Source organism: Magnolia sinica, chromosome 4 (genome assembly GCF_029962835.1).
Source record: "Magnolia sinica isolate HGM2019 chromosome 4, MsV1, whole genome shotgun sequence".
NCBI lineage: Eukaryota > Viridiplantae > Streptophyta > Magnoliopsida > Magnoliales > Magnoliaceae > Magnolia > Magnolia sinica.
The window spans coordinates 35671532-35684423 of NC_080576.1; the positions used below are offsets into that span (position 1 = coordinate 35671532).

A 12892-nucleotide genomic window follows, 5' to 3' on the forward strand; every position below is an offset into this window, starting at 1 on the left:
AAAAATGAAATTAAAACAGGGAAATGACCGTCGATTCAGGGGTATTTTGCAAATTCGGGTTATGCAACCCAGTGTAGCAGGGTTGGTTGGCTAAAGTAGCTCGTTCTACCCCAAAATCATATATTTTATGCCTGATAACTCATTCCGGATTGTAAGATACGCCCAATCTAAGGTCCGATGGTCCATATCACTTCTGTCGTCGACCGGGCCTTTTCTGATCCATCTTGGCTATGAAACTGTCCGCGACCCGCTCTACATCAGTGGCCCACCTGATAGGAGTTTTACATTCTCTCACTTGGGCTACACTGATCTCTGAAAGAAAACAAAAGATTTTATTTTAATTGTCCCACTTGGGCTACACTGATTTCTGAAAGAAAACAAAACATTTTATTTTAATTGTGAAAATAATTTTTAAAAATGCATTTGCTTTTGAAAGTTTCTAATGGGCACCATATTGAATTTCAAAACAATACCGTTGGATAATTATGAGCAGCGCTTGTCCGATCTGGTCCATCAAGACTACAGATATTGAATCGTGGTAGTCAAAACAACATTTATACATTTCAAAGTGCGACGAATCACGGTCACGAATACCAATAGCCTTAACGACATGGATGAAGGATATGGGGTGTGGTATGAAGATTGCACATCTAATGTGATCACACGTGCCTATCTTCTAGTGGTCCATCTGAACATGTCACCAAGACACAAACCAAATTTTTGCTTACTCAAAACTGAAAGTGCACACTGAAGGAGAAACAAGATATAAACTGAATAACAGAATCATCAATACATAAAGAGATCTCTGAAATGTCTGTACATAATCGGATCAAAAACTGAAAAACTCCCACTATTGAAATACATCCTTGGGATCTACAGCTCCCATAGACGTCACATATTCCTTAAAGAGCATAATAGGAAGACCTTTAGTGAGAGGATCTGCTATCATCTGCCTCGTGCCGATGAGTTCTAAAGAGACCTGACGATTCTGAACTCTCTCTTTCACAACAAGATACTTAATGTCAATATGCTTTGACCTCGATGAATACTTGCTATTGTTGGAGAAGTTAACTACAACTGAACTATCACAATAGATTTTCAATGGTTTCGGGATCATTTGCACAACCCGTAAACCAGAGAAAAAACTCTGAAGCCAGATCGCCTGAATCGTGGCTTCATGACAAGCTACATACTCTGCTTTCATAATGGAAGATGCCGTAATCGACTGTTTTATACTCTTCCATGATACGGATCTACCACCCATCATGAATACGTAGCCCGAGGTGGACTTCTTGCTGTCGACACAGCCCGTAAAATCTACATCTATATATCCAACCAGCTCCAAATGGTCAGTTCTCCTATACATGAGTGCAAAGTCCTTTGTCCTTTGTAGGTAGCACAATACTTTCTTAACAGCTATCCAATGGTTCATCCTTAGATTGCTAAGATACCTGCCCAACATTCCAACCACAAAAGCAATATCCGGGCACGTATAGACCTGAGCATACATGATGCTCCTTACTGCTGACATGACGTATACAGAATATCTTTCATCCTATCCTTCTCTAGGTTGTTCTTAGGACACTGAAATTGGCCAAACTTGTCACATTTTATAATAGGTGCTTGGCCAGGAGCACACCTTGCATGTTAAACCTTTCGAGAACCCGATCGATATAGGCTCTCTGCGACAAGCCAAGCAGTCCACGAGATTTGTCTTGGCTAATCTGAATGCCGATGACAAATGATGCATCACCAAGATCTTTTATCTCAAAGTTTTGAGACAGAAATTTCTTAGTCTCACGCAGCAATCCAATATCAATACTGGCCAACAAAATGTCATCAACATATAAGACTAAAATAATAAACTTACTCCCACTAATTTTCACGTATATACACTCATCCGCAGTATTTTTAATAAAACCATATGAAGAAACAACTTCATGAAACTTTAAGTACCACTGTCGTGATGCCTGTTTCAACCCATAAATGGACTTCTTAAGCTTATAGACCAGATGTTCTGAGCCTTTGGCTTTATATCCTTCTGATTACAACATATATACATTCTCACTTAGGTCACCATTGAGAAATGTTGTTTTCACGCCCATTTGATGTAGCTCTAAATCCATATGAGCCACAAGAGCCATCATGATCCTAAAGGAGTCTTTTTTGAATACAAGTGAGAAAGTCTGCTTAAAATCAATGCCCTCACGCTGATTGAAATCCTTTGCAACTAGTCTGGCTTTATACCTTTTGATATTGCCCTTAGAGTCCCGTTTGGTTTTGAATACCCACTTACAACCAATCGGCCCAATCCCTTTAGATAATTCAATAAGGTCCCAGACTTTGTTGTCCTTTATGGATTTCAATTCATCCTTCATGGCATCAAACCATTGAGAAGAATTGACACTTTGTTCGACTTGCAAAAAAGATACGGGATCCTTTTCAGCCCTAATGTCAAAGTCATGCTCCTGCGAATAGACGATGTAATCGTCTGGAATCGCAGATCTTCTCTCTCTATGTGATTGTCTTAAAGGCTCATTATTCTGAATTGGGTTTTCTGTTTCTTCATCAGTGGAGTTGAGGCTCTACATGGTCATCCATAGGGATCTCAGAGTCTGCTGCTGGATGGACAACCATGCTACTCTGAATGATTGTGGTGGGAATCATAATCCGTTCTTCCTCAAACATAATGTTTCTTAAGTTCGTGCTCCCACTATCTTCAGTATTCTCAATAAATCTAGCATTCGCAGTCTCAATGACTCTCATGGAATATGATGGACAATGGAATCTGAATCCTTTGGATATTTCGGGTATCTAATAAAGAAACAACTAATCGTTCTAGGGTCAAGCTTTCTTTCATGCGGGTTATACGGTTTGGCTTCTGCAGGACAACCCCATACATGAAAGTATCGTAAACTAAGCTTTGGTCATGTCCATAATTCATATGGAGTTTTCATCACGACCTTACTCGGGATTCTGTTAAGGATATGCACAGCTGTTTTCAATACATCGCCCCACAAAGATTCTGACAACGTTAAATTACTAATCATAGACCACACCATGTCCTTTGGGGTGCGATTATGCCTTTCCACTATACCATTCTTCTCTAGAGTACCAGGCATGGTATACTGGGCAACGATGTCACAATCTTGTAGGTATCTAGCGAATGGGTCTGGATTACGCCCAGATTCGTCATACCTTCCGTAGTACTCGGCACCACGGTTGGATCGACGACTTTGATTTTTCTATCGAGTTGATTCTCGACTTCAGTTTTATATATCTTAAATGTATCCAGGGCATCTGATTTGTCGGTAATAAGGTATAAGTATCCATAACAAGAGTAGTCATCTATGAAAGTAATAAAATACTTCTGCCTATTCCAAGATGCTGAAGGGTATAGTCCACGGATCTCTGTATGAATCACTTCCAAGAGTCTTACGCTCCTAGTGACACCATTTTTTCTGATTCTAGTATGTTTAACTTTAATGCAATCTATGTAGACCCCAAAGTTTGAGAAGTTCAAAGAGTGAAGAATTCCTTCACGCACAAGCCTTTCCAATCTCTCACGAGAGATATGGCCAAATCACCTGTGCCAAAGCATGGAGAAATTTTCACAATCTAGCCTTTGCTTAATGCTTTTAGTATTTTCATGTGATGAGTTAATACTATAGACATGTGAAACATCCAAATCTAGCTCATAAAGGTTATTGACTAAAGTGTCAGAACCAATCATAATCGAATCATAGGAAATACTTAATTTTCCATTTACAAATTTAAACTCATAACCAAATTTGTCTAAATGAAAAATGGAAACCAAATTGCGCCTTATAGAAGGCACATAAACAGTATCTACTAAACAAGAAAGTGTCCTGACGATAACCTAAGTCTACAGACTCCAATAGCTTCCACGTCTGCTCTAATGCCGCTCCCCATATAAATTGACTTTTTTGTATCGGTTGGTGTTTGGCTTTGGAGCATATCTTGCGTGTAATTATATATATGAATAGTCGCACCAGAGTCTATTCACTAAGAATCTGTAGACATATCAGCTAAATTAGATTCAAAACAGACTAAAACTTGATTCTTACCCTTAGAAACAACTTATTCTTTAAATTGTGTGCAATCCTCTGTAGGACCCAAAGAACGATTTCCTAAATAGTGCTTCCTTTTCTTAAAGTTGGACCCAGTAAGCAAAGGTATGAAATTAAACTGGTTTGGAACATTGGAAACAATCATGGCTGGACAAACAAAGCATAACACTCACATTAATAGAATAAACAAGTCCCACAAAATAATACATGAATGTAAACCACAAACATTATGCATGTATAAATATTCGATTGATTTGGGCCTTCAATTAAATGATCCAGAATGATGATGGGCCATAGTCATCAAATTCTGGCAAGAGCCTGGCGTATCATCGTGACTCCTCCTTTAGGTGAAATTATGACATACAGGAAGCTTTACTAAACATGAAGTTGACCAGTGCTAGTGAAATAAATTTAAGACGTCCATCACCTTTGGGCAAAATGAATCTCTCAAACTTATATAACCATCACCAATCACTTCACTCCGCTCATATCCTGCCAAGTAATGATACCTTTTTGTTTTGACCACCACCCGCTATGGAAAAGAACGCAACTAAATGCAATCCTAATATGGATGGTCAATGAATTTCATAAACTGAAGTCTGAAAGCAAAAATTTTCACCAATTGAGGTCACTTTGGTGACTAACACAATCAGCTCCAATCCCCACTCCTAGACACAAGGATTGCTATATGGTCATGCCCATAATAGACCATTCTAAAATGATTCTGATTGGCCCAAAATATAACTGATGTTGACCGCCCATAGGGTAAACATATTCTGAAGTAATTGTTGGATTAAAATCCTGATGGTCAACAACTTAATATCAGCCTTAAACATATGGGTAATGGCCTTATTTGGGTTAGATCAGAAGCTATAAATTTAACCATTTTTAATGAATTACTAGATCCTACTAACCATCAATTAGGTTTCAATTTGTACTAAAATGGCCATATATATATATATATATAATGGCTAGAATCATCATCCTAGACAAAGGGCCCAAGATTCTAAAGTGTGCCCCTAAAGGTTTTAAAAAAAAATGATATGACATTAGGACCCATGGGTTAGATCTACAATGATCATGAAAGAGACCCAAATTGGGGCCCAAAATACAAAGGTAGGTCCCACAAAATATATATATATATATATATATAATGGCTAGAATCATCATCTTGGACAATGGGCCCAGAATAGCTTTGAAAATGGCCATTGGATAGGCCTAATAACACATATTGAAAATAGGCCTAAAATCAGCCCATATTATAGCCATTCAAGAAATCCATCAAATGGCCCAAAGAAAACCTTAGTGGGCCCTGAAATGGGGCATGGAATCTGTGCAAACGAGCTCAAAACCGAACCCAAAGACTACTGGAAATGGGCTCATATCAAGTCCTGTCAGAAAACATATGCTGGATCCAATGGAAAAAATGGGCCGCTGGACTGATACCAGGCCCAAAAGATAATCCTTACCGCAGCATGTTTCCTCACAACAGCTGGAGAAAACCCTAACTGCCGCAACATATCACGACATCTCCAAATTCATCTCTGCCAAAATTTGGGCAGCAGCCACGCCGCCAATGCCGGATCTAACTGTCGTGCACAACCGCTGATGGAGACCATGTTGGCTTATCTTCTTCCCTAAAGGTGGCGACCGCTAGACAGGTGGGTTTAACCTTGAAGGGTGGCGACCATTAAGGGCGATGCAGAGCTTATCTAATGCTCAGCCACAGCCCAAAACGCCTACCACTGATATTCATGGTTGCTCCATCCCATACGACAATGACTGCCGACTAGCATCCCCTTTTCTTTTAAAGCTTAATGGGGTTATCAATGGCTGTCGCAACCCTTAGCCCATGCAACAGCCTACGTAAATGGGGCAGGGAAGATGAATCTAAATGGGGTTTTCACCCCTATTTTTGTTGCTGCCGTTAACGGAGGTAAATTCCACCATTAATCACAGTTGGTGATGGAAGAGGAAAATGGTGGGTCTGCTGCTGCTTGTAAAAGAAAGCTGCCAACGGGATCCATGGCAGCCGACCCTTAACAACGGTTGTTGCTGTTACCGACCCATGACCGTGGTTGCTTAGATCCATGTCCGCCGAGACAGCGATAGGGCGGTGACAAAAGATGTGCAGATCTTACAACCACATCTACTAGTTTGACAACGGTGCAGAGAGATGACAACACCCAAATAGAAACCACAATGGATCGACAAAAATAGGCAACCTCACGACCAGGATTTCGGCTCAGATTGAAAGAGATGCAACAAATCTAATTGGGAAGACACTCCGCCCATGTGTATATATAAGAAAGAGGGCTAGGAGCTTACCCATCACACTTCTCCCTCTAGGGTCTCCACACCGTAGGTTTCCATATCTGTCTTAATAACCGAGTATAGGGACCACGGTTCAAGCATCCTGCCCTAAACCTATTTACAATGATTATAACTGTAGTGGGGCCCACTGAATCGCTCAATTTGAATAATCCAATGGTCAGATTTGATGATCATGTGTGGCCCACCTGATAGGAGTCTTACATATAGATGACAAGATCCATATTGAACCTAGGAGTTTTATTGATACATGTAAACACATACATGTAGATAAGGATGAGTCAGCTACAACAAATATTTGACTGATTTTGAAATTCAAACAATTCAAACTTAAACTAACTATGAGGCATTTGGGATGATACGATAACATATTAAATGCTAGAGTCACACCAAAAGCATTTTTATGCAAGAGTCCCATGACATGAAGACTCCGGTAAAGTGTCATGATATCTTCCGTAAATGTGGCATAATGCAATAGGTCACACTTACGTAGAAATTGAAGAAGATTTGCACAACCAACTTAATCTCTTACATTGATGTACGTTATGCAAGACTACTGTCTATCAAAGTCTATAAAAATGGCACATGAAGAAGAACTCAAGCCCTCACCAACATAAATCAATCAATTCATTCTTCAGCTTAGCGCAGCATATCAATACTTTGTTCCTTATGGAAACTTATCTTTTATTTTATTCTAGTTTAGCTCTCCCACTCGTTAGTGCAAGGCTACTCATAGCATGAGGCTATGGTTGTTATCCTTAGTTTATCTTTCTAACCTTCATCCATGACATTCTGCTTGATCATTCAGTTTTGAATGAAAGAATGTGGAGTTTTCTTGCTATGTGCAAAAGGTGGTTCCATTGGCTATCTCGCCACGAAGTTTGGTTCACATTAGATGACAAACAGATAGTTGAATCACGACCGTTTTGTTACATGTTTGGACTAGCTGCTCTTACTAAGTTCACTAATAGATTGTCACCCGCTGCTTATCTCGTTACGAAGTATGGTTTTTTTCTTGTGCGACAAACAAATTGTTAAAGATATGTCCTCCATTTGTCGTCTCACTATAAAGCCTAGTTTTCGATTGAGTAATGAACAGATAACCATCTTGCATTTCACAACCATCCTGCTACGAAGCTCAATCCACTTCCCTCAAGTTGATTGATATTGTAAAATCGTTAATAAAATGCTTTCAACTTTGATATTCTTTCTTTATTGTTTTATCATTGAACTATGGTTGCAATTACGCGAATATTGAAGTCCTTTTAACCGAAAAGTCCTTTCGCAATTGGTAGCTGGATATCCAGTCTTAATCGGTCTATCTCAGTGCCTGAGGTCACAAGGCGTTTGGTTCAAATCAATCTGCATCGAGCCGAGCGTGTATTCAACTCTTTGATCATTGAACTTGTTTACTTTGAATATGAACTGCCATTTATCAATCTTCCAAACTTGAATATTTGTTTAAATATCCTCCATAGGAATGGTGCGGATCGTTGCAAAATTACCCATACCTAATTACTGGAGTCCCATCTTGAAAAAATATGAGAGACCGTGATGTATAGTAGCAAACCTCCTCGAAGATACAAGCTTTTTGGTTTGTTTGTCGAAGGGTCCCAGCAAATGAGGCTTGTTGGAGGCTCCTAACTTTGTACATGGGGACAGGGATTGCCTAGAAAGCGACGGAAAGCTAGGTGGGGCCCACCGTGATGTTTGTGAGAGATCTATCCTACCATTGAAACCTCTCTGGGTCCACTGTGACACTGATGTTTATATGCCATCTATACCATTCATAAGGTCATTCCTACTATAGGATGAACTGAAAACACAAAAATATTAGCCTGATCCAAAACTTCTGTCGCCATATGAATGTTTCAAAGGTGGACGTTCAATCCTCACCGTTTCCTGTCGTGTAGAGCAATTAAGTTTTGGATCTGCCTCATTTTTGGCCCGTGTAACGGGATAGATTTCTCATTAATATCACGTTGACCCCACAGAGCTTCCCATCTGCACGGGGAGCCATGCTTTTGGAACCATCCCATTGATCAGATGGGCCCACCATCAAAAGAAGATGCCCAAAAGCCTCCCACATTAGAAGATCCTGTCTCTTGGATAGATGACCCCACTAATAAACAATTAGGAAAAGTAGACAGCAATGGTCTACCTACGATGGAAGGAAAAAAAAAAAAAAAAAGATGGAAGATTAAGGGTTAGGATCTTCCAGCATGCACAATTGTACATTTTTCACGTCTCTTTAGTAGGGCTCTGAAATAAAATACAACAATGGTTCAGTAGGGAAGGCGAAAGAATGTATGGATAGGATCTTCCAATCACGGAAATGCATGGGGCATGATCCATCCATCACAATCAGACTTCGCCATTGGAGCGAACTAAAAACGGGAGACTGCAACGCCGATCACAAACAGCACAAAACAAGTTGCTTGTGTGCCACTACAAAGCCTTTTCCACTAAAACCTCCTGTTTATGACATCCAACTATCCAAGCCGACCATGAAGTGGTAGTGGACCCCTCTGAAAATCAAGATCGTTCATTTATCCAGTAGGCCACACAATCGAAACAAATGAATGAGAGATGATTGTACCCAACTTATAGGTGTGCCTACATGATGAGTGGATTATTCTGATTTTAAACCTTTTGACCACCCAACTTATTTCTTTTTTTTTTCTTTTTTTTTTTAAAGTCTAGCCCTAGGGGTGGCAATGAGGCTAGGGCCAGGCAGGGGCCAGCACCAGTCCCCTTAGCCCTGACCCTAATTGGGCTAAAAAATCCTCAGCCCTAGGGCTAACGTGGGCCTGTAAGGAAAGAGTGACATGATCAAAGGATCGAAATGGTCTCATTTTTTGTAATATCCCCTCCATCTCCACTGATGATGAATGCCATCACATATAAGGTTTTCACCACCAAAAAACTAAAAAAAAAAAACAAAAAAACATGACCTTGAATCCAAATTGTCTTTTAAACTACCGTCTAGACGTCTTCAAATCGGGCATTCTTTTATAAAATAGTGACCCACTTGATGATTGCACTGGTTCATTCATCATTTTCCTTAGCTCTGTCAGACCCAACACCAGGCCTTGGACATCAAGCCCGGCTTTGGCCCACAAGCCAATTTTAGGTGTCCAAGCCCTGGCCCTATGGGGCTGGCCCACGCAGCCCAGCCCTCAAGTCAATGTTAGGGGGGCAAGCGCTAGGCAGCCCACAACCCATTGCCACCTCCCTGAACATGAGTATGGTTCGAGCTGACTAGACTGTTTTTTGTGCACAGATTCAATTCTTAAGCACTTAAAAATAAAATCGAGGAATGACATTGCAAATGGTATGCTCGTTGTTGGGGTTATGTTCTGAAAATCCAATGTTTGGTTGATTCCTAACTTAGTTTTATGCATGAAATACTCATTTGTTTATTAGCTTAATTAATGTATGGGGTACATGTTTATTTTTATGGTTGTAAAGTTTACCTCTATTGTCCTTAGGCACCTTCATATTGAACACAACAGACAATAGTTCAAAATTGGATCCATGGATCTCAATGCCCAAGTCATGACCATACAAAGCCCTTGAACATGCCTTTGTAATTCATATTAATCATCTTATGTGAGGGAACTGACTTGATGTATGGATGGATAGTGTCTACCATTAGGGCTTACTTAGTATCTATGTGCCTTTTGCCTACTCCACAAGAGTGTGTCATGAATGGTACCCTGGATGGAGGCCTTTGATCAGTTAAATAAGATTGCTTGTAAGTGTAGATTGAGAGGCCCATCATGCCCAAACTAGATGAGACTTGTGGTTGCACTAGCTCCGACAAATCCCTTGATTTGAGGATGTGTGGATTGAAAGATCCTAATTGAAATTGCTTTGGCCAACTTTTCAAGGTTATTGCATGGCCACTGAAAGTGGGTATGGCTGGGTTGGTTTCACCTGGCTTGTCAAAGTTCATACAGTTTAACATAGGATTCACTTAGTTTACCTAGGACATTAGCGTGTGGGCTGATCTTATTGTTTGGACCATCCATCTTGTGTCTTAAAGGGTGGCCAACACTATTATAGTGTCAGATTAGTTAACCTTAGATTTTCAACCGTTAGTTTTGGATGGTTGGTATGCATAGATTATGAATGTAAACAAGCTTCCTCCATAGTAGGGTACACATAGGCTTGTAGGATGGTGGAGCATCATATTATGGTGCACCTCTTAAAATTCTAATCTCTTCTTATATATATAGATCTTATTATCTCATGAGGGATCACAGAAAAAAGCCCCGAATGTTCAAACCCCCTTGGATGTCCACCTTGAGAGAGAAAAGAGAGTGGAAAAAAGAGGTGGGACATCCCCTCTTCTCATCTCCCCCATCATACATGCACATGCCCTTCTCTATGCGTAGGGTCCACTTCTGGACAACCCTAATTAGCCATTGGCCTCTACTAGATGATCTAATGCGGGTTCTCCAACCTTATATACTTGAGATAGAAAAGGGGAAAACTCCCTACATTGGGAGATTTGCAACTGCAAAAACAGGGTAGTTTTTTTTGCACACAAGTGCGCTTTAGATAAGTAGTATTTTGTGTTCTTTCACATTACATAATCATGGATGGAGATCCATAGAGACTAATTAAATCCAAATTTAAATTCAATTGTGTTTCCATAAAATTCCAAAACTTATGTAAGAAAGGCAGTAACAAAAGGTCCAACAAGTTTTCATTTTAATTTTCCAAGTCATGTTTTCAAATATCATTTCCTTCTTTCTTGTAGAGTCCACGAAAATACAGGATACCATATTTCCCTTGCCTTCTTGACGAGAGGCGAAAAATTGAACGATTTATCAGAAAGGAAATTTCATTAAGCTCCTCAAAACCATGGTGTGCCACACTAGCATAGGTCCTGCAAATTGCCCAAGCATTAGCTGCTCCAATTGTAGAATCTCTCTCATATCATGATGTATGGGTAGGGTGCAATAGGTGGGGTCGATCGGGTCGAGGCAAACTACAAGCCCAGCCCATCTAGCAATCAGGTGCTGATTTCACTCCCAAACCAACCCTTCGAAGTTTGGTGTTTAGTACCCATTGGGCCCAAGCTGAAATAAGCCGTGCTGGGTCAGCTTGGTACTGAGGGGACCTTGACCTGACTCATTAATCCACCAGTATAAGTCAAGTTCCCTAAACTCCTTTTTAAGTCCTCATTTCACCTACTAGGCATACAAGGTACATAAAAGAACCCCAGATAGTCTTTTAAGCTTTAGCATAAGAAGATAGACTAACAAGTCTACTGGGAATCTAAATGGGTCAGTTCCAAGCCAGATGCAGGCTAGGTCCATTTTTGTGTAATCCAAATCTGGTCCATTTAAAACTCAAGCCAGGTCAGGTCAGGTCGGTTCGGGTCAACTCTCAAAAGTTCCAAAACCTACCCATTTGATAACCATGTTGGTGTTTTGGACCCAGAGCCAACAGGTCCAAATACAAACAAGGTCTGCTTATTGTTCAAAGCCATCTCTCTGCAGTCCATGTGACAGGGTGATGTGAAAATCGGGTCTTCCCATATGAAGGGCCTTAGCTTCGATGGTTTATGCCCCAAAAATCACACCTAGTAGACAATCCTGTCCATCTGAGCTATGGCCATTAAAATGATGTTGGAAAAGAAAACGTTAGCTGTTAAACATGCAGTGTATAAACTGTAGAAGGATGAATGAATAAGACTGTCCAATGGATTTTATTTTTAAAACGTAAGCCATCCAATCCTGGTGAGATGATATGGTGGAACCAATTGATACATCACCCTGCCACGTCCTGCAGAGAAATGGCTCCACCATGTTCCAGTTCCTCAGGCTCTAGCCTATCATATCCCTGTGGTTGGAACGAAAACACCAATTTTCACAGTAAAACAAATTTCATGTGCCCCTGGACAGCATAAAAGCTGAGAAAAATGACCCAATTCATTAGCCACCTTGACTTCAGCAGGTTACATTGCAGGGAATTAAAGGTTCGGAAGAGAGATGCAACATTCTATCCAAATATAATTTAAAGGAATTCAACTTACTTGTTTGTGGCAGAGAAATGGCAGCAGCACCCACTGACAGAGATCAAGACTGCATATTTCAATGGTGGCGGATGCCTAGGGCAAAGTTACAACGGAAGTAAATTCAGTAATCCCAACCATCGATTTGGATGACATCAATGAAGACCTATGTGAAACAATCAGAACCGACATTTCTCACCACCAGATATCAATGAAGAGGGGAAAGAAGAAGAAGAAAAGCCCACATAAGCACATAAGGTCATGAATTACGGCACTACTTAAGACCCCAACAATTTTTATTTATTTTTATTTTTTTAAAAGGCACCTTGCCATGTCATTCATGAGGAGAATATGGTTGCTTTTATGCAGATTTCACTGTGTGGAAAGCAGGTCAGTCTCCAGCAGATGTGAGTTTCTGGACGGGTATGCTTCAAGAGATGGA

At 40.3% G+C, this 12892-nt stretch overlaps 1 protein-coding gene across 1 annotated transcript; it reads right to left on the minus strand.

Annotated features, from left to right (window-relative positions):
- Positions 1–850: 850 nt before the first annotated feature.
- Positions 851–1531, minus strand: LOC131244112 (secreted RxLR effector protein 161-like). The gene has a single exon (XM_058243769.1). It carries the CDS (start codon positions 1529–1531, stop codon positions 851–853), a length of 681 nt encoding a protein of 226 aa, XP_058099752.1.
- Positions 1532–12892: the final 11361 nt, after the last annotated feature.